The sequence below is a fragment of the Tetrao urogallus genome (assembly GCF_951394365.1).
Source record: "Tetrao urogallus genome assembly, chromosome: 2".
NCBI classification, from domain to species: domain Eukaryota; kingdom Metazoa; phylum Chordata; class Aves; order Galliformes; family Phasianidae; genus Tetrao; species Tetrao urogallus.
In genome coordinates, this window is record NC_136814.1 from 74657698 (window position 1) to 74682888 (window position 25191).

Below are 25191 nucleotides of genomic sequence, written 5' to 3' on the forward strand. Positions count from 1 at the left end.
TGTATTAATTGTGTGGAAGAACTTTTGCATATTTACACCAGAGATGTGATAGTACCAATCAAATCAAGCAATGTTTTTGCCCACTCATGAAAGAAAACTTCAGATTACAGTTGTTACGCTATCACAATTGTTACACTATCTCTATTTTTTTCCTATTTTTGGAGAAGGCACCAGATCTTCAATGTTTCATGCGAATTTGAAAGTTCACTGAGTAACAACAGTAAGAAGAAAACATTTCCATTTACTGATTTCACTTTTCATGGGTTGTACCTTGGCTCATGATCATAAGAATGTTACATTGTAACATTCTATAAATGTTAAATTTATAATTTGTAAAATTCTATAAATAAATAATAAATCTACAAAAAGCAAAATGTATACCCAAACATGTTGTGGTTTACTGGATGTACATGCATGCATTTTTAAAAAACAAGGTCAATAATATTACGTTGATATTTCTGTTGTGCTAAGCTGATTATAATGCAATATTAGCTTGCTAAAAATATCATTACTATACAGGTGAAATACAATCCAGACATCGTCACTGTTTGGAAAAAGCAAGAACTGTGTATATATTTATTTTCAAGTAAACAAGAAGAAACTTTGCAACTGATCAGCCAAATCATATTCCTGGAAGCAAGCTGTAAATAAATGCTTGTATTTTTGTTTTAGAGGGTGGATGAGATTCTGGACCTTTCCATTGGTCTAAAAGAAGGAACATCTGTTGTGGCCATAAAAAAAACTTGATGATCAAGTTTACCTCATCCCACATTAGCAACACTGGGCATTTAGGTCGAAATCCAGTTCTGACTGAACTCAATGGAAGTGCTGTTATTAAATTCAGGGTGGCCTGGATTTCAAGCCAAAAACCAAAGCTATAAAAACAATAGGACAGTATGTAGTAAAAACGAAAGTATGTTGATTCTGGGAGTAGGATCTATATGCTGACTTACCTAAAATAACATTCCGTTCTTGTTTACAAATAGCTTTCTATTAGTAAGTACTTGTCAAAACATACAATGCTATGAAAGTGGACTGTGTGTTTACAAAGTAAGTGTGATGCAGGAGGGTCTTTGGTCGGATTGAGATATCGTTATCACAATAGAGCAGACCTTTAAAGATCTGAAAGAGATATTTAAAGATGATTTTTTAAGATATTAAGACATTCTGAAAAGAAAGGTCTTAAGTCACTGAAGCACATCGTTAATGAATCTAAAATGCTGCTACATTTTCTACATTGTTTACGAAGGGAAAACAAATGCAGGATAGGTTGGATTCAGAAAAACAAAGCCCTCTCCCTTTAGAGATCTCATGTCCACCACTTAAGGGGGACCTCACCATAGTGAGGTCAATATTTCATTAGCTAGAGCAGACTGTGTCAGAAAATACAAACCTAATATTTCCCTTAATGGTCGGATTTGGTTACATCATGTACTTGGAACTAAATGTGAAATTCCTCACATAGCACTTTTATTCCTCTAGACTTTTTTTTTTCATATTCCTTTCCCAGTCCCCCATGTGTTAGCTATTTGACTGAACAGTTACAACCTCACCAATTGCCCAAATGCCACAAACCTCTACTCAAAAGAATAACGCAAAAACTGTGCTTGGAGCTTGGATACATTCACTCAGAAGACAGCAGTGGCTATTTGGGCTGTCAGTGCCCCCAAGCTCTTTGTAACTGCCAGGGATGCCTGCCTCAGCTCTGGTGGCACAATGAAAGACGCAAATGTCTGGGAGCAGTTTCAAAGTCCAGGAGCTTAACTCCAGCTATTCCTAGGCCCCTTGGCATTGTATACTTTAAACACTGGAAAGCAGCTTAGAATTATCTGCATTTTCAATCTGCTGACTCTGCTGTGTGGGTGGTATCCATTGGGACAGAGGCAGTCATATTGTAAGTGGACACAGTTATTTTCATAACAATCGCTTTCATGCACCATTAACCACAGAGACTGGTGTAAGCTTTGCTGGCTTTGGACTGGTATAATGAAACAATGCTCTTGTATCTAGTGAAGATTTTCATCTGCACTCAGAAAGTTGTGTGACTGCAGAGTGGATTTAACTGTATTCTGTATTTTTGCTGCTTTTCTTTCCCGTCTGGACTGTGATTTTTTAACAAGAAAACATTAGCTAACCTAAGGAACAGTTCAAAAACCACCCGAGTTAAGTATTGCCAGCTAGGGAAGGTATCTGTTTGAAAGACAGGGCTGGGTAAATTCATTTCTTTCTTTGGTTACATGAAGCTTACCAGCTGCTATGGCGCTCCTTGAAGTCTGTACAGTAGAATATAAACAGAATTAAATCCCTAGATTTCCTGATGATCAATTCTCATAATGCACAGAACATACTGACTGCTTGTTCTCTATTCCATATTCAACTTTCCTTAGTTCTGTAGCTGCAAGGAAAGTGGCAAGTGGTTTAGAGGCTTGTGGTAGCAATGGTAGTGGGAGGACGGTTGGACTAGGTGATCTTGCAGGTTGTTTTCAACCTTGCAATTCTATGATTCTATGAAATATCAAGGATTTCACCTTGAAGAAAAATGTCTTGAAACCTTCCCACTGCTCCAGTAGAAAATCTTGCTTTAAATATCCCCTTTTATTTCTTACACTGTTAAATTTGCTGATCCATTTTAAGATATATGACGGCATATTTCACATAGGTCAGATGTTACTTTTGTATCGTTTTTTGTACCATTTCTATAGCAGCAGCATAGCTATGGTCACAATGCTACCAAAACTTGCAAAGATCTGTGATGAAAATTACCTGATCCCATAGATGTTCCACCAAGATGCTTAAACAGCTCCATTGTTGACTTTGTTGCTATTTGATTGCATCTTAGTTGTTTAACTCCTTTCTACCTCCGAAAGGCAGGTTTTGTTCGTTTGAAGTCAGATAAATTCAGAGGTTGATTGAGTAGCATGACCTATTAACTGGGCTGTAAACACCAACACTCAAGAGGGGAAGGAAAAATGGCCATAAGATACAAATGGCTTAAGACTGCATTGCTGCAAAAACATCTCTAGAGTTTGAGAAACAAGCCATTTTACTCCAACAAAGAGCTTGAGCATCAACCATTACTTGACAGTTTTCCTACCATAAGTTCACTGCCTTTTTCAAAGACCACTTATGTTGTGATAGCACCTGATAAGCAGCTGTGCAGAAAACATGCAGATGTAGAATGGCCAAGGATTGCATGGATTCACGAGGCCATGTGTTTTCTCTCTTAAATCTTCATGCAGCTAAAAAGAAACTACTAAATGTTACACCAGTCTCCACAATATAATTGCTTCTCTCCTCTACCAAATTTTAAAATGATTGGTATTGTTATTAATATTAATAACATCGTAAATGTAAGTGCAAAAATGAGATATAGACTGTGCTAATTTTTTCAAAGCAATGCAAAAAATTCTGATCTTTCTTGATGTTAAACAACCTGTTTACTAACATATCTATGCCTCCAATTACTTAGTGGAGTTAGCCTCATTCTGTTAGAAGTGAAGAGTAACTGCTATTGATTCAAACACAGCTGCAGGCAGGCCCCAGCTCCTTCAGCCCCTTGGAGAAAAAACATTTTGCATCTCTGACAGATCTCCATTTTTAATCCATTCACTCTTCAAAGTACTACAGCTGTTTGTTCCTAGGCAATCTCTTTTTGTGGGTTAAGCAGACAGAAGACGAATAACCCAAACAATTCAATATTCAGTTTTCTATTTTTTAATTCCAATTTAAATGTAGAGTTTTGTATCTCACACTCGTGTGAAAGCTTTATGTGGTTTCATATTAGTATACTGTTTTGCAGTTAACAAAAATATGATATATTTACAATCCTCAAAATTTTTAAATGGATTACCTCTGTTAGGCCCCACAATATTACTGCTAAGGACTTCGTTGTGGATTTAATGATACTGAGGGGTTATTGAGACAGCGAGAAGGCAGCTTACTGTGTCTAATTGCAAATCCCTCTTATCCCTGAAGCTTTGGTTTCTTTTGCTATTAGAGTTGTGGGGTTTTTGTTTGTTTGTTTTGTTTTATTACTTTTTTTTAACTAAGGTACAACAGATTGCATAAATACAGTTGTATTATTTTCCACAATACCCTGGGAAATTACATTGAAAGAGTCATTTATTGTTGTTCCTGTTACTGAGCGGTTTTGTACCAATCATTCAAATGCAAACAAAAGAAGTTTTATGTGCGTTTACTTAACAAGAATTATTTGCTTTAGTTATTCATTTAAAAATAAATGTTTCCATAATCAGACTTTATCTATGCACAGTGGGAATTAACAAAGCAATAAAGCACTGGTAATAGCCATTGTAACATACAGCAGACTTTCAGTCTTTATTTAATTTATGTGGTATCTCAAAGTTAAAAAACACTTATATGATATGTTTGCACTCAGTGTGTGTACTCCTGGGCTTATTGCGGCAGGAAGAGGTTTCCAGATATAACACATTCATAGATTTGTTCAAATGTAAACAATTTTACATTGTTTATCTTCATAAAACAAGCAGGTAAGTAAAAAAAGAAATACATGTTTGCCTGCAGGAGTCTTCATAGGAATCACGCTTTCTAATTTTCTGTGCTGTGAGTTGCTAGGAAGTTTGCTGATCGTGTGTACAGGAATAACTCCCAAGAACACAGTTGGATTTGCTCAGGTCAGTGTAACACACATGCAGAACTCTGTGAGAGCTTTAGTGCCATTTGAAGACATGCAGCTGTAAACATCACAGTGAAATGAAACATGTATGATTTTGTATTTTTTAAATCTGGGAAAACTAAGGCACCCGGTATGTTCAGAGATGTAAAAAAGTATGGAAGATTGTAAGCAATTGTGATTAAGCTGTATGGCTGGACAAGCTAGTCCAATCCACGTTGGTCTCAACTAATGGTTAAAATAATTTTCAGCTGAAGTCATGCATTGCTCAATGACATCGGGCAAATTTTGCTCGTGTGTTCTAGTTGTTTCTGATCCAATAGAGCAGGATGAACCCTACCCTGTTTATCATTCCCTGGAGTGAATATATTTCTTCAGTTTTTGAACACATCACTGAGACACTGAATTGCAATTTGTCCAGGTACTTCATCACCATATTACTTTTCACAGTTTGTTATCAATATCAAATCTGGTCAGTGAATTTGTACCAGACAGGGATGAGGGACTCCCCTACTGTCCCTAATCCTTTCACAAAATGGGGAACAAAGGTGGCTCAATGTCAGCAGATGGGATACAGGTATCATAGAATCATAGAATCATAGAATCATAGAATCATAGAATCATAGAATCATAGAATCATACAATGGCCTGGGTTGAAAAGGACCACAGTGATCATCTAGTTTCAACCCCCCTGCTATGTGCAGGGTCGCCAACCACCAGACCAGGCTGCCCAGAGCCACATCCAGCCTGGCCTTGAATGCCTCCAGGGATGGGGCATCCACAACCTCCTTGGGCAACCTGTTCCAGGGTGTCACCACCCTCTGTGTGAAAAACTTCCTCCTAACATCTAACCTAAATCTCCCCTATCTCAGTTTAAAACCATTCCCCCTTGTCCTATCAGCACCTAGTTAGTGGCAAGATGGCCAGGGCTGGTTACAGTAATTAAATTTTCACCATCCCCTGCGTTCTCATGCACAGTGTTTGTGCACTGACAGGTATCTGTGTGCTCTGTGGCATGTTTTTGTATGCTTTGTATCCAATGCATGTGACCTCCCCATTCCTTGTTAATGCTGCTTACTCTATCACATGCCAAATTTGTCCTCTGATAAGGACTTGTGTGTGGTGCCAGTGAGGTACCCTGTATTTTACTGATATCGAGAAGAGCCCTTCTAGAGTCTGCGTGGAGATAACAAGCATCTTTTTGGGCCAATGAAAGATGAACTGCACGAGCAGTATTTTCTTAGCAACAACGCCATCATAGCAGCTGTGCAACAGTGAGTCATCTGTGTGGTGCAGATATTTACAGGCACAGTATGCAGGCTCCTGTTCATTGCTGGTGAAAATGCAAAGCTAATGCTGGGGACTGTGCTGAAAAATAGTGTTCTGTAGCGGAGAAATTGTTCTATCAAATAGTGCTATTGTACTCTTTGTATCAGTTGCCATGGAAATAAATAGGAGGTATTAGTTTCAGAGCAACCTACGTATAAAATTGTAGAATAGGGGATTTTCAGCGGCTCTCAAGTGTCCACAGATGGCACAATGTGATCTTATTTGATATAAATAAATAAGAAAAGGGCTGAAGTTGCCCTGGCAGCAAGTGCCTGTACCAATACTGGAAAGCAGTGGGTGACAGTGGGTGTGGGGAGTGACAATGGGTGTCTGGTGGCTGCCAGCTGCCCTGCGGCTTGGGCATTGCCACAACATGCCAACTGCTCGGCACTGACGGTATTAATCTGGGCCCCCAGCAGCAGGTGCCTCTAACATCAGGGTCTGTAGCAGCATTGCTTTTCAGGTTGACAGAAAGTCCAGGGTTTGAGTGAGTCATAGCCTTGTTTATGACATACAGGTTGTTTGTACATGATGCAGCTGCTAACGTTTCTCAAAATAAATCTGTCACTTAATGGGCATCTAGTCTATGGAATCTACTGCTATAAATTATCACCAAATGTAAAATCCAGCAGGCCTGAGTACTGCAATTTATTTATACTACTTTTTTTTTTTTTTAATGAATACCAGAATTAACAAAATTTATTACGAACACAAGAAATAAAGAGTTTGAGGGAGGTAAGAGAAAGCAGTGGATTTTTTTATTCTATTCTCTAGGAGCTTAGAGATTTTTTTGGAAGCAAATGACCTGATGACTATCTCTTCTTTCCTGTGATTAGGTTAGTGGGGTAATGACAAGTACCAGCCTCGATAATCTAGCGTGGAATTTTGAGACACTGTAAAACTTGTTGCCATAATTGAAAGTGTCCCCTTCTGTTGGCTGACAGCTGAGGGTGAGGTTAGACATAGGTGTCTACCTTCTAGGCACTTGAGCGATGGCATGTACTAGCCTGCATATCCTCCAATAGAAATACAGGCTTGCAACACAGGATAGAAAGAACACACAATTTTATAACTAGTTATGGCCATTTTTTTTCTAAGTTCATAAGTTCACTGAAGGAAATCTGTTCTTCTATATTTTTGAAGCACCAGGGACACAGTAATTAATATGTTGTAAGTTCATGTTTTACAAAAACACCATCTGCCAAAAGTGCACTGGATGTTTTCTTTAATGGAGGCTTCCTGCCTAATTCATTTTGCCTTAATCTTCCAGCTGCCTTTTTGGTAAAATATTAGCTGAAGAAAACAAAAAACATTAACTTCATTTTTTGCACACTTTAACTTTTTCTTGCTTGCCTTTCTTTTTTTTTTTTTCTTTTTTTTTTTTTTTTTTCCCCCAGTGTGCTAACAGTCTTCATTTGTACTAACAGTCTTCATTGGCCTTCTGAATGATGATTAGACAGGGTATCTATACATGAGATTTATGTACTATAGGCTATGTTTTTATGCTTGAAACTGCTGCTGCAGGATGACATCACCTGGGGGTGTACCAGAGGAGAAGTGCCAGTTGGAACTGCAGCATTATACCCAGGGGAATGCACTGCTACAGGCAATGGCAGCAGAACACAGCCCTCACTGCCCACCTGGAACTATACAGACACTGGAGGTAATGTTTTTTGTTTGTTTGTTTTTCTTAGAACAAAATTTTGACCAAAAAATCACTGCCCAGTGCCCATTTAACTCCAAAACCACCTGAGGACACCCCTCAGCATATTCTGGCTTACTGTGGCATCACCAAGTTTCTCCCTAGAACCATAGGATATCCCAGGTTGGAAGGGAACCCACACGGATGGCTGAGTCAACTCCCAGCTCCACACAGCAGCACCCAAAACTCAAATCCTATGTCTGAGAGTTCCTTGAACCCTGGCAACTTGGGGTGGTGCCCCCTGCCCTGGGCAGCCTGTTCCAGGACCTGACCATCCTCTGCTGAAGAATGGTTTCCCCAGCCTGACCCTGCCCTGACACTGTTCCATACCATTTCCTCATGTGACCAGAGAGAAGAGCTCAGTGCTGCCCCTCCACTCACAGAATCACAGAATCACAGAATGGCCAGGGTTGGAAGGGACCTCAGGGATCATGAATCTCCAACCCCTCTGCCACATGCAGGGCCACCAACCTCCACATTTAATACTAGACCAGGCTGCCCAGGGCCCCAACTAATCTGGCCACTCCTAACATGTGGGACTGCAGGTTCCAAATCCTGGGCCTTTCCCCTTCTTACCAGTAGGCTGTTCTCCAAACGGGTGGTGTAAAAGGTCAAAATGAAGCATTACACTGCCTAGCCGCAGAGCACAAGTATGGGCTCAGAGCATCGCGGTGGTGGGTCCTTATGCCTGCTGCTGTCAGCTGCTCCCATCGGGGTACCCCAGTGAAATGTCCCCACGAGCCACCAGAGGGAGCTCCGCTGCTCCTCACCGGGTCCCACAACACTCAATGGCCAGGACATGAAGCTCTATGCATAAACATATCTAAAACAGTATGCATATGCTACTAGGACATCTGCTTTCTACTCCTTCAGTTCTTACTCTGCACTGCTCTTTGCCTTCCTCAGGGCTCAGTGCCCATGTAACCATCTCAGTCGTGTCAGAAGTAAGCAAAGTCCTTCCTGAAGAAAACCATGACTAAACTGGCATTTGGGTCAAGATGGCAAGACAGGATCAAAATGATTTTCACTACACATACCATGTCCCCACAGCATTTGAAAACTAGGACATGTTTGTATTAAAAATTATATTGAAATGCAGCAGCGTGAGGAGTGCAAGTAATCAGTAACTGCGTTAGTATAGATTGGCTCTTCAGCATTACTAGAGAGAGAAGAAATAAAACCAGGCTCTCTCTTCCACACAGAAGTTTCGATTTCATTTCAGCAGTATGACAGCAGGATGTCCTGCCACGTGGTGCTTCTGAGGGCCTTCCTGGCTCTGCAGGATGGGAAAACCCCTTTGTGCAGGAAAGCTGCCTTCTCCAGGCACTCTTAAACACTGAGTCGCCAAACAATTGGGAATGATTAACAGGATTGCACAGCATGGTGATTGATTCAGAACTGACCCTCCCTGCACTCCAGCACTTCCTTAGGGTGGAAATCTCAGTGATTGAGCTGCTTGTTCATTCCTGTGTACCCAGCTGTGTCCCTCCAAAGCTTCGACCTTTGTCCCAAACAACATAGTAGTCACCAGCTACACCTTTGAAAAACAGTGAAAATAAGAAGTCATGAAGCTAGTAATTTAGCTCTGCACAGTCAAAGATAGTTGATCACTCTTAATTGTGCAGACAGAATGAAGTGTTGCTGTTTACTTTCTGGAAGTTCGTTTTATATAGTAAGAAATCATACAAAAGCTATTGAATTTGATTTCCACTACTATCAATTTGAAATTCTTCCCCTGGACTAAGCTGGGGAAAAAAATCTGCAGGTTCCATATTAAAGCCTTTGGGATATTTATTCTCATTTATGCAGAGAAAACATTGTTTTAGTACAGCAGTGATGTTGGAAATATTTCTGAAATGAATTCAATGCATATGGATGGATGTGTGGTAGAAAAGCAGCAGAACACATTACAAGAGAACAATTTCCTCCAGTGAGGGAAGAAAGGCTATTGCAGGCGTGAACGAAGACTGGATGGGGCCTACAGTATCTGCGTGGACTGGCTTGTTAGAATGTTTCTAGCCCTCCAGAGTATCAAATGGAGCATGTTACAGTTACCGAGATTGTGCTACATGCTTGCCTGCTCAAGTAGTACCTCCTTGATGGGACAAATCTCAAGAGGATTACCGCATCTTGTAAAGACTTTTCTTTAGAAATACACACTTTGTTGGAGGAAATGTAGCCTGGACATAACAGGCAAATGTGGTGCTCTCTCGATTGTCTGATTTTTCAGGCAAATAAATTATACATATAAACATCTGTTGCAAAGTGAGGGAAACTGAAAACGTTGGAATATGGGAAACGCAAGAAAATACAAGAAACTACCAGAAGACCAAAGAAAACAGTCAGGGAAAGTAATGGGAAGGCTGAAGGTCCGGCATTAGAAACTGGGTGCCTTAATCTTCACCCTGTACTCCTCTGTTAAGATCCTCCCTCTTGGGAAAATGTAGGTCTCCTTCAGTTTCCTGGGACCAACTGAGAGTGTAAGGATGGCTCAGATGTAAAGTCAAGAGATGATGAGGATGTTGTGCATGTAAAGGCAACGGAAGGGCAGCAGCCAACATGCAGAAACTGGTGGCTGTGGGAAGAGAAAAAGAGGATAAGCTGGAAATGAAAATGGAGTGTATGAATTAGATATTGTATCAAAGCATCAAAAATAGGAGTGGAGAAAATAAAAGTAATCTTCCAAGTGCAGATTAATAAAACTGTCATCATGTAACATAACTCTCCACCACGCAAACCATAAACACAGCCCATTTTATCTCACCAGCCCTACCAACGGCTACTTGCCAAACATTTCAAAGCAGAGCATTACATTCACTGCATTGTAACATACTACGCAGCGGGGAAAGAGACTTGCATATCACACAGCAACGAAGCATCCTAGCAAAGAAAAACCTTGAGTTGAGCCTCAGACACTGCTTCTACTTCTGGCTTAGTGAAGTGAGTGATCTTCAGCAAAATATTCATTTCTTTACAACCGTTTTTCCATCTGTAAAACAGGAAGGCTGCTGTCACCCACATATGTACTTCAACTGTAAACTCACACGATAGTGCAGCAGTCTAAATATCTGACTCATCTCTTTCTGCTAAAATAACTGGAAAATCAAAACTGCAATATAAACCAAAAAAAGTCACATTCTTTCCCTTAAATCATCAAAAAAGAAGAGAAAAGGAAAGAAAAGAAAAGAAAAGAAAAGAAAAGAAAAGAAAAGAAAAGAAAAGAAAAGAAAAGAAAAGAAAAGAAAAGAAAAGAAAAGAAAAGAAAAGAAAAGAAAAGAAAAGAAAAGAAAAGAAAAGAAAAGAAAAGAAAAGAAAAGAAAAGAAAGAAAAAAAAGAGAGTAAAGTCTGTATATGAAGTCTTGCAATGTTCTAGACTTCTTAGTCAAGTGATCCTACACTGAACAGTGGAGTCCTTGTGTCTTGAAACCATGAGCCAAAATACCACAAACACGTGCTGCTTTTCCAGGTAGCATGCCTCCTTTTACAAAGAATATGGCATGAGATGGCTGCCAAAGAACACAGCATCTGAAGTCAACGGCTTCTCTGACCACTTCTAAAATTAATCTAAAAAACCATGGAAACCTGAGAGCAGTACGTTTTATTGCAGTGCATCCTGCGATACTTAAACTGGTGCTAGCCATTAAGAACACCTCACTTAGATGCAGTTAATAGTCATGAATAAGAGGTACTGATCAGACAGTCAGTCATAAGACCTGTCAGCTGATGCTGCCTTCCAAAGAACTGGTAGCAAATTGCATTCCACTTCAGTCAAATGCCCTAGAACTGCAGTAACATAACATATATTTGGAGGTAATTTTTTTTCTCTATATATCTTTCATTTCCATGCAGTTCAATGACAACATCTATGTAGCTTCTTTCTTATCTCCTGGTTGACCTTGTTTTTCAGGGTGTTTTTTTTTACTTCTCATCAGATATTTTTTTATCACTTCTAGCACGGGGGGAAAAAAAAGTATCAGCACTTTCCTTACTGCTTACATTGAAAGAACGACCAGAGTTTGGATGCAGCCTATTGATTTACTACTGCATCAATTCCTAAAATCATCAGTGGGGATTCATAATATGCTAACATGCAATTTCTGAATAATCCAATGCTAGAAATGCAACTTGCATAAGCTTCATGCTATAGGAATGTGAATCACATAGATCAAGCTATCTACTATTTTAGACCATAGCGCACCTTTTTCTTTCTCATGTCAGTAGGCAATAAAGAACACAAGATTCAAGTGATGAGAGAAAGGCAGAAGGCAGCTTGTCTGTCTCTCTATATAAAGTCCTTTTACTGAATATAGTTCTAGGTCCTGTTTCAGAGAATAAAAGATGATGTAATTTATATTTTGATGGCCATTACTATCACTTGTAAATCATGCATGAAAATTAAGGTTTGTAGACTCAGCTGATGAAGGCACAGCACTTTGTTACACAGGAGCAAATGACAGGTTTCATAGAACTAGCATCTCCTCAGTACTTTATGCTTTGTGATCTTAAGAATGACAAAATGGCAATGATCTTTACACTACTGTTTGAAATATATACAACCATATACTGAACTACAACCCTGTAAGTACTTAGAATAAGTCCTGTAAATACAAGAAAAGCCCTTGAATCCAAAATAGTAACTCTTCCTGGTATAAACTACAGAATTCACATGAGTTCACCCAGCAGTGGCAACATATTCTGTAAGTACATATAACCAGTGTAATTCTCAAATGGAAGAAAAGTGTTTATGAACCACTCAAAATAAAAGACTTTGCCTGTGGCACTTAAGCCTCGTATGCGTTGCACGTAGCTAACTTTAAACAGAAGTGTCCATGCAGCTTTTTTAGTACAGTGACAGCTTAGCAAAATCTAAAGACCTGTTTTCTGGGAGTTAAATAAACGTGATTTTATCATCTCACGGGAAAGTAGATACAGAAGAATGCTGACTTCAGAAATGCTACCTCTGCTAGGATGAGTTCATTCTGCACATTAATACCTGAGCAGGACTTTTCTTTTGTTTCAAATTTAGCTGAATTCCTGACCTTCCTGTCCTACCTCCAATAACATTCTTCTGCACTCTAAGTGCAAAGCAAAAAGTTAACAGCTTCTATATAGCTGATAACTTCAGTTAAGGTCTTCTAATTATGTAATGTATTTCTTCTTAATGGATAGATGTGCCTTTCATTAATATTTTCTATCAAATCAGCAAGCTTATTAAAAATAGAGTACGATTCCTATTCAACAAAGTAGTATCCCTTTTTTTTTTCCCCCACAGGAAGTGTTAACATTCATTAACTCCTAGGCCTTTAAGATAAGGATCAGCCACAACGTAAAACCTTAGAGATCACAACAGAAAATAATTCCCCTTAAATAGTTAGACATACACGATGAGAATGACATTAAAGAATGCTTTGTGAAATCAAAATTCTAAGAGAACCAGAAGTTGCATGAAAAAATAGAAGGAATGAAGTTGTAAATGAAAGTAAAAGAACTGCTTGTTGGAAGAGTGCCAAGACACTCTGTGCAGAAATAAACCCAAATTCATCTCCAAAATTACAAAGAAAATCAATCTATAATGTAGCCTTTTTGTATGACTTCAAAACTGGGTAAAGCAGAAAAAAAAAAAAACAACCAGGAAGTGTTGCATGCATCAAATGCTTTGTAAAGCAAAAGCTCTGACAGTAGTTACAAGAACTGCTGCAAAAGGCAGTACGTAGAGAAAACACAGCTGGACTAGAAGACAATTTATGGAAACAGTTGCAGTTTCTTATATAGGCTACCTAAGGATTTAGCAGCCTCTTTGAAGGGGTACTAGTGTAAGGGAGCCAGTCATGGGGGATTTACAGCTCCTGTTGCATTAGGAGATAGAAGCATTTTAGCTGTAGTAGAGCACCAAGTCAGCCATTATTAATGAAGCTGTGTCTGCTGGTTTGAAACTTAGCCATGCATGCAAATCCTGCAACAAATACATCCCATGAAAGCTAATTTTCAGGACCACCACCACATGACAAGTATTCAGCTTGCAGTTGATTCCCCTATGGTTTTGCATGGCATTGCACAAAAGATTTTAGATATAAAAACTTTATCTATTTAAAATGCAGTAAGTTTGGATTCCCTACTCTGTCTGAACTCAGATTTAATAAGTATTTTGTTTAGTTTGCACACAGCAGCCACATGACCGATCACAACACACACACTGAGGCTGACTGCTTTCTTCTTTAAAGGCTATTCACTTCAAGAAGACTTCAGGCTACGTTACTACGAAGTCTTACAGAAACCAGTCATGTTTTTCTTCATGAAGTCCGAAATCAAATAGCAGCGCGTTCATCTAACGCAATGCCTGGCTTTCAGGGAATCAGGGTGAGAAATCCATCAGATCTGAGCGAATGCTGAAATTGAAAATCCCTGTTAAGAATATCATAAAGTGAGAAATAAAGAATATGCAACATGCAGCCCTATGCAATGACAATGACCTGATTTTCCAGGGAATCTTGGGAAGCGTTATATTGCATGTAAACTGAGTTTTATATTTCAGCCCACTGACCAGGATTCAATCCAAAGCCCTGAAGAACCAGATTTCAACATTAAGCATCAGATCATAACAGGACCATCAGTAACACTGCAGTAGCCAACTCAGGAAGTTACGCACTGTGTAATGAGTAAATGATGAGGTAAAAGAGTAAAGAACAGCACATTATCTTACCCTTGTAATCTTAATGACCCAACAAAGTGTGAAACATTTTCTAGAGTTCAGAAGTCTCATTCAACAGCTCTAAAGAACTTTCTGAGGAGCTGAGAACTAATGTCACTTGCTTTCAAATGAATTCTGTAATCCCCAGATGTATGACAGCAAATCAAGGCAGAAACAGAGGTGAGTTATGGTGGCAAGTTCCATGTAGGATCAGAATTATTATTTAGACTAAATATTTTGACATCAGTTCCAAAGGGCAGGGAGGAAAAGAGACTGACAGTAGCACAGGTAATAAGCAGGGAAAAAAGGGTTGCTGTATTTTAATTAACGCCCAACCACATCTTCTGGAACTGGATCTTGTCAAGCTAGTTACCAAGATTCAGTAAGATCATGAGTTCAGCTGTAAAATTAAGTACTAGCAAAAACTATGGGGAGTTCCTAAAGGCATTTTCCTTCACACCTCACGGGCATTAGGCAAAAAGAAGAAAACAAACAAACAAACCCTTAATGCACCAAAAGTGGTAAACTTTGGACTTAATGTCTGCTAGACACATTTTCAGTGAGATTCTACTGGCATTTCTCTTGGTCTTAATACTGTTTAATGACAATTCAAAAATGGAGATTTTTATTGCCAGAAGACCTGCTAAATTATGGAGCCCATACATTTTCCTCAAGAATGTAACACTATTAATTAATGCAGGTATATTTTAAAAGTTAGTGAAACGGAAATATCTGGTGTATTCCCAAGTTTTTGTGTGAACTTCTGGTTCAGAGCAAGTACTTACATAGCTTAATGGCATTATAATGACATTTTTTTTTTTCAAATATATAATGTAAAGATGATCTCCATTACATTTCAAGCAATGGAGTTTGTAACTTGTGGTTAATCAGTATCACCAATTCATACAAGCTCTACAAGGTGAGCACACCATCAGAACTAGCAGCACTTGATACAAACTAGCAGCAACGCTTGATACAAATCTAGCTAAAGTTGGTCCCTGAATCTCTGTTGCGCGCGCTAAGAAAAGGAATGCTCTACCTAGGACCCCACTGGTTGTTTTCCTCACGTAACCTTCCTCATAAACTAATGCCCAAGATTCTTTTTTTTCCCTCCTTTTTCCAGTGGATGTGAAAATTCAAGAAAGCTTTTTCACCTCATGAATTACTCATCTAATTTAAATACTGAAAGTAGTCATAAATCTTCATGATGTCAACACCCTTGTCGTACTAATCTGCAGCCCAGTTTCTTAAGAATTTTAGATCAGAGGAAGGCAATTTCCAGCACAGCCACCAACAGGAGACAATATCAGTGCAGAACAGGAAGCTCCATTTGCCCTCTTTCAGCCACTGCTGCCTTTCAGTATCAACGAATTCAGTGAGTGCTTACCATGGAAACTGTTAAGGAGCATTGCAGCATGAATTCGAATTTAATTCTCCGTCTCAAAATCCCAGTTTTAAAGAAACAAAAGGATAAGGAATCTCAACAAGGATATGGAACCTCTTCTGATGTATTACAGAGGAAACATTCTGTAAGCTACTGGACCTCTTTATTACTTGGATAACTAAAGGCTGACAAGGACAAAAAAAAAAAATATCAGTTATGCACACAAAAAAGCAGCAACACAGCAATTTAAGTTCAAATCCTTGAAGACACACACACACACACACACACACACACACACAGAAGAAAAACAGAGACATGTCTTAGGGGAGGCCAAATTATTTTATTTAATTTTTTTTAGTGACCAATTAAATTTATGGTAGAAAGCTCTGCTCTTTTCTTTTTTGTTCTCTTAAAAGAAATCAGCAGTGCTCAACGCGATGAGTTGGAATTCTATTCAAATTCCAGTTAATTTTGTTACAAACAGATGAACAGGAATTCCAGATACTGTTTCCAAGCAGAAATTCACATTTATATGAAAATTCCATGTTTGTACTTGATTGGGACACAGAACATAGAACTATTGTCAGCAGTGCATGAATAAACCATTCACATTTGATCTGGAACCTTAACATGAGAAAGCTGTACTCTCCGTTCAGAATTTTCTTTACCTTGTGCAAATCAAGTCAAGTCTTCATGTGTCAAGCGCACACTTAAAACTGTCCATGTTGTATATACAAGACATCTACCAATCAGGCAGTGCAAAATACATCCTTTCATAACAAAACTAAAATGTACCTCTCAAAGTATGAACAAGAATATACACATAATACATGATGTACACTATTTACACAACCATAAAAAATATAATACAAGGAATTTTGTATGCGAGTATAAGACTTGACAGTCTTTCGTTTGTGGGTTTTTTTTTTTTTTTAATTTTTTTTTTTTTTTTTTTTTTAATTTTTTTTGTTTGCAACAAGGCATGTGTAAGTTTCCTGGATGGAGTTTGCTTTGCAGCTATTCAGAGAGCTTGGAAACTACACCTGAACTTTGAGGAGAGTTTTCAGATGGACTGCCATCAACTCCCTGTTTTGGTCAGAAAGCTCAGCTGTGCCCCCCACCCAGTGGCTGGGGGGCTTTGGGAGAACACTGGGAGATGGCGGGTCACTGAATTTTGCCCCAGCATAGTTTTCTTTTTGGTGCGCATCTGTGAGGGTGATGGGTTTCTTGGACTTGGCATTTCTGAAGTTCTCTGTGTTTTTAAGTGGCTTTTTCTCCTGCTTCTGAATGATTTCTGGCGGTACCGAATCTTGCCAAAAGTTCTCAGTCTTTTTTGCTGAGGCGATCTTTGTCAGCGGCACATTACATTTACTCTTCTGCCTGTTAATCTTTGGTTGTTCACACAGATGTAAACCGTGAACGGGCTGGCCGTGGGGAGTGGCAGCCTTCTCAGTCTTTCCCATCTTGTTCTTCAAGAACTGAAGAGACAAAGAATTCGCGTCAGCACACGATCCCTCTCTGGATTCCAGATGCGCCCGTGGCAACGGACGCGACGGCAACGAGCCGTCACCCTCCAGGCTATCCCACGTCTTTACAACTCGTCCGTTACTAAGCGCGCTCCGGGACGCGGAGCCGCCACAGCCCCCGAGGACCCCTCACCGTCCTGGCTCAGCCGCCATGGGGCGCTGCGCCCCCCGCACGTCCCGCCTGCGCGCGCAGGGGCGGCTGGCGCGCAGCCAGCAGGCTAAATCCGGCTGTTGCTGGGTGCAGCGGCGGCCGCCCATTGGTGGAGACCGGCAGCCAATCGCCGACCGCGATTTCACTCGTTTCCCCTCCCCCCCCCCCCCCCCCAACGAACGTAACGGAAACTCTCCTCCCCCCGCCCCTCACACGCACACAAGGCGAGGGGAGGGGGTAAGCCGCCCGCTGCCCTTCCCCCCCCCTCCCCCCCCCCCAATCCGGTGGGGGGAACAGAGCGCCGTGAAAGGGAAAAAAAGTCATTAAATCTCGGAGCCCCTTCTCACCTCCTTTCTGAGGGGTCTGCTGGGCGCGGGTCTGGAGGGGGTGGGTGCGAGGGACTCTTCGGCGGGGGTCGCCGCGAAGCCGGGAGCGGCAGAGACAGTTGAAGCACCGGGATCGCCGAGTTCGGCCGGGCCGTGCGCTCCCAGCGGCGTCCTTCTGCCCAGGCCGGCGCGGTGCTGCTGGAACTGCTGGTAACGGCTCGGCAGGAGCCCTGCGGGGCCCGGCCGGATCTTGCCCTTCCTCCGCCTCACTCTCTTCAGCGCGGGCCGCGCGCTGCCCCCCGGACCTGCCAGGCAGCAGCTGGGCTGGTTCTCACAGTTGTTGTCCCCTCGCCTGAGGTGCTGGAGGAGCGTCGAGGGCAGCCGCCGGGGATCTTCGGTGCCCGCCGAGATTCGAGTCAGGAAGGGCGGCGGCGCAGTGGTGGTGACCATGGTGGGACGTGGGTACCCAGAGCAGTAAAGGGAAGAAGGGGTCGAGCCCCGGCAGGGATGAGCGGCTCGGGTCGCTAGGGACTGTTTACCCGGGCTTTATAGGCTCAGATGGTGGTACGGTCGGATCGGCTGCTAGGAGAACATGGCGGGGGAGTGAGAGGAGCAGGCAGCAGCGCCCTGTGTTGTTACACGGGATGGGCACGCCCCCTTCCGCCCTCCCGCCAATCGCCGTGCGAGAACGGAGAGAGCGGCGTGCCTCTCCGCAGGGCACCACCAATCCCAGCGAACCGGTGGCCGCTCTGGCCCCACCCTGACCAATCGGAAGCGACACAAACACTTGTGGCTCCGCCCGCTTCCGCAGACCGCCCAATCCGGGCAGACACAAACAACGGGCACGCCCCAGTCTCCGAGTCACGGGCTCGATATGCGAAGCGAGCGGAGGGACGAGAGCTTCCCCCGTTGAGCACCATCGGCCAATCTTGCGCAGCGCAAGCGGCATCGGCCGCGCCCCCTCGCGCCGCTCAGCCAATCGGAGGAGACGTAAACAGGCGGCGAAGCGCCCCCCCCGGAGGTGGAGGCGCGTACCCGGCCGGGCCTGCCATGGAGGAGCCGGCGTCGCGGCCTGCTGCCGCTGCCGATCCTCCAGCCGAGGAGGGAGCGAGCCGGGACGACCGCAGCTTGGAGGCCTTGAGCCTGGCCGCCGGCGGTGGAGCGGCGGCAGGACGTTCGCCGCCGGAGGGGCGGCAGCTGCCGGAGGGGCGGCGGGCGACTCTGGCGAGCGCCTTGGAACTGGAGGGAACGGTGCTGCGCGAGGGGCAGCTCACGCAGTTCGTGGCTAACAACCTGGAGCGGCGGATCCGGCTGAGCGGCGTGCCGCGGGGCGAGCCGGCGGCGGCGGCGGCGGCCGGCGGCAGCTCCATCCCCGCCATCGATCCCGGGGCGCTGCAGGACGTGGTGGCGCTTGCCGGGCAGGTGGCGGCGCAGGTGGACGAGCTGCTGCGCAACGTGCACTCCGGGCTGCAGGCGCTGACGGCGCTCAGCGTCGGCTGCATCCAGACCTACCGCGACGGTGTGGAGAGCCTGGGCGAGGCGGCCGACCTCAGCATCCGCGCCATGTACGCCCTGGTGGCGCGTTGCGAGGAGCTGGACCGCGCCATGCAGCCCGTGCCCGCCCTGGCCAAGCGCATCCGCGACATGAAGGGCACGCTGGAGCGCCTCGAGGGGCTGTGCAAGTAGCTCTCGGCGCCAAATGGCGGCCCGCGCGTCCCTCGGCGCCGCGGAGCTGTCCGCGGGCCGGGCCGGACCGGGCTGGGCGGCCCGAGCTGCGGTCGGAGGGAGAGCGCTGAGCTGAAGCGCGGCACATCGCTCGCGGCGCTTCCCGGCTTAACTCCATTAAAGAATTTGGACTCCTCACGCCTTACGCTTTCTATTTATTGAGGGCTAGGAAAACTGACCGAGCTCCATTAAAAGCGACCGTTGGTGATTCTGCCTGACCAACTTTGAAGTCGTTGTGAATAGTTTTTTGATGTTTACAGGCATACATGCTGCTTTGCAGCTGACTTGGTGCCTGATAGGTGGAACTGTCTCTTACTGCTAGCTTTGTGTCGCAGCACACAACTATAAGTGATGGAAATGGGAGAATTCAAGTATGTAGCCAAACACCAAATCCATGGAGCAGAACTGAGATTCAGCTAAGAAAAGCCAAATTGCAAAGTTCTAAATAAAGGCCTTCAGGTAATACATGCTTTGCGTCTGTTAGTGTCTGCAGTTTTCACAGCATGGAAGTTCAAATGGTATCACTGTGAAATGTCTCTTTAATTGGAATCACAGAATCGTAGGGGCTGGGGGAGACCTCTGGAGGTCATTGCATCCAACCCCCTACTAAAGCAGGTTTCCTACAGCAGATCGCATGAGAAGATGACCAGGTGGGTCTTGAATATCTGTGGAGTAGGGGACCCCACCACCTCTCTGGGCAGCCTGTTCCTGTGCTCCTTCACCCTCACAGTAAGGAAAGTTTTTCCTCAAGTTCAGATGGAACTTCATACGTTCCAATTTGGGCCCACTGCCCCTTGTCCTGTCTCTGCGCACCACTGAAAAATGATGAGAAATACAATTACATCACTGTGTTACACAAGTGTATGATTGACCTAAGTCCTTTAGTAGAATCTGTGCACTCAAAGCTTTTGTTCATGCATTGCTGTGTGCAGAAGTTACTTTGTTGTGCTGCCAGTATTTTCACTGAGGCCTAAGAGAAGTTCTCTGCTGGCTGTGGTTCTGATGCAGGTAGACTTCAGCAGTCCGTTTAGGTTTAGATGTCCTTGGAACAAGATTCAAGATTTCATATAGAAATGATCACTGCATTTTGTAGTTTGTGTAGTGGTGTCGCTGGTGTGAGCAGTGTCCTCTAAAGGTCTTGGGGGAAAGGTATCCAGAAATACCACGAGTCCTGTACCTAAGTTTGTAGTGGTAAGGTTTGTAGTGGGTACAGCTCTCGCCCCACTGCAAGCTCATCCAAAATACTGACAATACACAGTGCTTCTAAATACGCACAATACTAAATTGTAACACAACAATGAGCTTTTTTCACTGCCCTGGTTTGCAGTCCGTGACCAACTTTGTGCGTCTCAGTGTGGCCTCCCCCTTGGCACAGGGAATGTGTTTTGTATGCAGCCTTCCTGCCTGCACAGTGGGAGGATGCTGGAAGTGGGCCAGGCCCTGCTCACTCTGTGATGTCGGCTAGGGAGTAGTTGTGGCTCCAGAAAGAGACTTATCAGTTAAAGAGTAGAGGTTAGTTGGGAGAGAAAGGAGAATGTGGGGCCTAGCAGAGGTCACATCACACCAGAGGAACAGCAGTAATCTGGATAGTTTTGGGGTGTTATTCTTGGGAAAGTTTGTATTGTTTATCATGAGGTGCAGTCATTTTGTTGTGTTTTTTGTTTGTTTGTTTGTTTTTGTATATCAGGATTTAAGACCAAATTTTGATCTTGTTCTACAAGTATTGATGAGAGGTACCTGACTTGTTTATATAGTCACATGTACAGCTACATTCTGTTCATTCAAATGTTAAGCTTTTAAAGTAAACACATTTTTGTATACTATTGGTTTTCAATAGCTTTTCGTTTAAAGTCATTTATGTTAAATGCTAATTCTCTGCTGAAGTTGTTATGTCTGTGAAATAAAATAATTACTTTTATGTTTGAAATTGTTACTGATTAGTTGTTGTTGAAGTGTTTCACATCTTAATTATTCCTTTTCTTATTTGGTAAAATAATTTGAAGCTAATTTAAACTCCGTTCTTGTACCTGCATGGAGACCCATTACTGTGATTGCAGGGCCAGTTTCAGTCTGGGTCCCCAGGCAGTAATTTCTAACATGATGTCATTCATGGGATGAAAAAGAGCTGACTAGTGAATCACAGCCATGAAGGCAGTGGTAATTAGCCTGCATATTTTGCTTCTTTCATGTCAGTGTGAAGGCTTCAACTTGTGCAAGCATCAGACTCAGCTGAGCAAAGTGGTTCTCATTCCCAGGTGCCTGTGTTATCCATGCACCACACATTCACCGTCTCTGTGGCAAGCGTGGCTAAATGAAACCAGCCAGTTCTGTGCCACCACAGTGAGAACCAAGGCATTTGTTCTGAGCCATACGAGTAAGAACTGGGATGTTAATGCAAAGCTGCTGTGGTTTGCAGCCCTTCTCTCAATCCTGGCTTCCTTTTCTGCAGAACTGTGTCACTTGGCAGCATTCGTATCAGTGCTGCTCTGATGCCAGCCCTGCCCTTGAAATCATATTTGGACTGCTCGTGAGCTACGTGCAGCTTGGAAGCCATCAGTGAACCTGATGGTGCTGCAGCTGGAGATTGCTACAGTGCCTTTTTGATCCTAGGCCAGGCTTTTGTGTGCCTCTTCTGTGTTAATCCTGGTGCTCTCCAGCTTTTGGATGTTGAGCTTAGCTTTCAGGTTATTCGAGCCTTTTTTCTTAACCTGTCACTGAGCAGATAGAGTCATGTTTGGATTTACCAAGATTTAACACACATTTGCATATATTTTCTTGCTTAATCAAGTCAGCTTTACAGTTGACCTTACGTTCCTTATCAGCTGCCAAATGAACTGCTGTTCTGACAAGACGGACAAGGTCAGAGAAGAAAAACAACAAAATGACGTGCCAAACACTGAGCAAAGCCAGGTACAGAATTGGCTATTCTAGAATTTACTTCCCTGTTCCGATAACTGCCACTGACTCCACTAGAAATTAAGTTAGTTTGTTAATTTCTTTTCATTCAGGACAACTCAGAGTTGACTAAGGAAATCCTTTTTTTTTTTTTTTTCTTCCTAAGAAAGGTGTGCTTGTTTCTCCTTTATTCAGATCTTTTTGTTCTTTCATTGTGATTCTTGACTGATCCCAAATCCATGCTTTTCAGAGAAGTTTTACCAGATAAAGCCTCACTACATCAGAACCCCCCAACTCCTCTGAAACAGAAATGAATATCACAGACATTTCACTTTTGAGGCTGATTTCCAACGTTACTTAATTGTACCATGTGTTCAGTAAGTAAATACATATAAATATTTTGTGTATCTTGCTGCCAACTGTATACTGAAGTACAAAGTACTTTTTTCCAGCCCTAAAGTCTTCTGCCTGGATTTTTTTGATTGACAGTTGTGCTTACTCTTATTTCTGACTGAGTTACAAAGCTGGTGAGGGGTCTGGAGCACAGGGCTTATGAGGAGCGGCTGAAGGAGCTGGAATTGTTCAGTCTGGAAAAGAGGAGGCTCAGGAGAGACCTCATTGCTCTCTATAACTACCTGAAGGGAGGTTGTAGGGAGCTGAGGGTTGGCCTCTTCTGTCATGTAACTGGTGGTAGAACTAGAGGGAATGGCTTCCAGCTGCTCCAGGGGAGATTTAGGCTGGATGTCAGGAAATACTACTTTTCTGAAAGAGTGGTCAGGCACTGGAATGGGCTGCCCAGGGAGGTGGTGGAGTCCCCGACCCTGGAGGTGTGCAAGGAACGTTTGGACGTTGTGTTGAGGGATATGGTTTAGTGAGAACTATTGGTGATAGGTGGATGGTTGGACTGGGTGATCTTGTAGGTGTTTTCCAACCTTGGTGTTTCTGTGATTCTGTGATTCTGTATGTGGAACTGAAATTGGGAGCAGCATATTAGTTAAATTGAAGAAAATATGTCTCAGTATTAAAGACACATCTATTTTGAAATGATTTTGGATAGCGTGGCTGTGCTACCAGAAGACAGAAAAAATAATTTTAATGCTTAAAAATTATCAACATTTTTACAGAAGAATTCTAGATTAGCTATTGTAGCAAACTGTGTTATCTGAAACTGTGAAAACAAGTCTTCCATACAGAGGCTTTTGCAATAGGCATTATCGATCGTAAGGCAAGACTTACTGTCAGACTGCGCAGTATGTCATCTTGGTCAACATTGGCATGTTCATTGTGTTCCTGCCACAGCTTACTTTTAATGTTAGGAAATTGCTTTGAGAGACATTCCTACAATCTGTGCAGAGCCAGGGGCTGAACTTGTTGATCTTTGCGGGTCCCTTCTGACTTGGTACGTTCTGTGAGTCTATGAAAAAGAATCAAATTAGAATGATTTCTGTGAAGACTGTGCCTACTTCTGTCCCAACCCTCACCTCTTCCAGGAAAGATATCATCGATTATCCTTTCTGCAATGTATGTAAAAGCACACATGAGAGGGAGTTTCTTTCCATTTCTCCTTTAGAAAGCTAAGACTGTTATTGCATCAGCTACAGGAACTGAAACTCCCTGGGTTTCGCATTGCTGCTCCAGCTTGGTGGCTGATGAAAACTGTCAAGATCATTGCTCTGTGTTGTTCAAAGCTCAAGTAGCAGAAGTGGGCCTGGCTCTGGGCTTCCACCTTGGAAGTTAGAATCCTCCTACCCCCTGCCATGACAGTGATAGAATTATGCCCTTACCTGATAACAGCAAGAATGGTAAAGAATCAACATCTCACACCTTCCTGCAGTTGTTTCTCTCCTACTGTTTACACACACTAGAAGCAATGAAAAAAAAAACAAAAGCTAACAACAAAAACCAAATACAACCCTCCGACCCAAAGGTTGATAACCGATCTTCTTTCCCTGTCTGTGAGGATATCACTAGGTTGGCAACTTCATAAAGAATCGTAGTTTTGGCTACCAAGGATAATGCATGAGAGCTGGTTCTCTGCAGTTGTGTTAAATCCTGGTGAGAAAAGTGTAAAGAAAATAAAATCCTACATTTTTAGTTTAATATTGATAAGGTTGGGTGTATGACAGTCTGTGCAACACTTTCATAACTGCTATCTGTTTTTTGCTAGCAGGGTTCTGCTGTCGTGCACACTGGCTCAGAATGCATCAATGCTAATTAACTGGGAAAGCAGAAAAGCAGTATTGAGACAATCCCAAAATTGTGTTCAACAATTTCTTCTTTAAGTAGAAGAAAAGGCCATGTCTTTTCCTTATTTTCTTGATGGACAATGCTGGAAAAGTTCCCATCATTAAACTTGCTTATAATGCAAACAGCCATGCCCAGTGAGTTAGGAAATACATTGTTAAGGAAAGCTTCCTTGTCTGGAAATACATATAAGCCCAGGAGAAAAAAAAATCCACAAAGTTGTCAGATAATTATTTATAACTTTGCAGTGATCTAATAATAATGTCTGGTTTGTCACAGGGGTTGTTGGACTGTACACTGTAGCAGAAAATAAAAAAGATCCGAAGTTGAAGCCTTACATATTTAATAAATGACTTAGCCTCATACCATTAGTGAAGCTTCTGGCCAGATTCACTGTAGTGAGATTTTTATTGTCTGAATTTGAACCGCTGCCATCAAGGAAATGCTAACTTGAAAATAAGCTCCTTTAAAGTCAAAGTATCATCTGACTTTGTTCCTCTTTCTGTTTTCACCGCCTAGACAATTTGTTTACTTGCTGGATTTTTTTTTCAGGCTGGGACTTTCCAG

General features: G+C 42.6%; 2 protein-coding genes across 2 annotated transcripts; one reads left to right on the top strand and one right to left on the bottom strand.

Moving 5' to 3' along the window:
* Window positions 1-16077: 16077 nt before the first annotated feature.
* Window positions 16078-18210, bottom strand: PNRC1 (proline rich nuclear receptor coactivator 1; the record flags this gene model as incomplete). The annotated part of the gene is made up of 2 exons (XM_079550515.1): window positions 16078-17235; window positions 17782-18210. 2 exons carry the CDS (start codon window positions 18208-18210, stop codon window positions 16795-16797), a joined length of 870 nt encoding a protein of 289 aa, XP_079406641.1. The 3' UTR covers window positions 16078-16794.
* Window positions 18211-18318: 108 nt separating this feature from the next.
* BORCS6 (BLOC-1 related complex subunit 6) lies at window positions 18319-19538 on the top strand (the record flags this gene model as incomplete). The annotated part of the gene is given in 3 exon segments (XM_079550633.1): window positions 18319-18649; window positions 18652-18770; window positions 18772-19538. Coding segments are annotated over 3 exon segments (1125 nt in total). The 3' UTR covers window positions 19447-19538.
* Between the last annotated feature and the right edge of the window lie 5653 nt (window positions 19539-25191).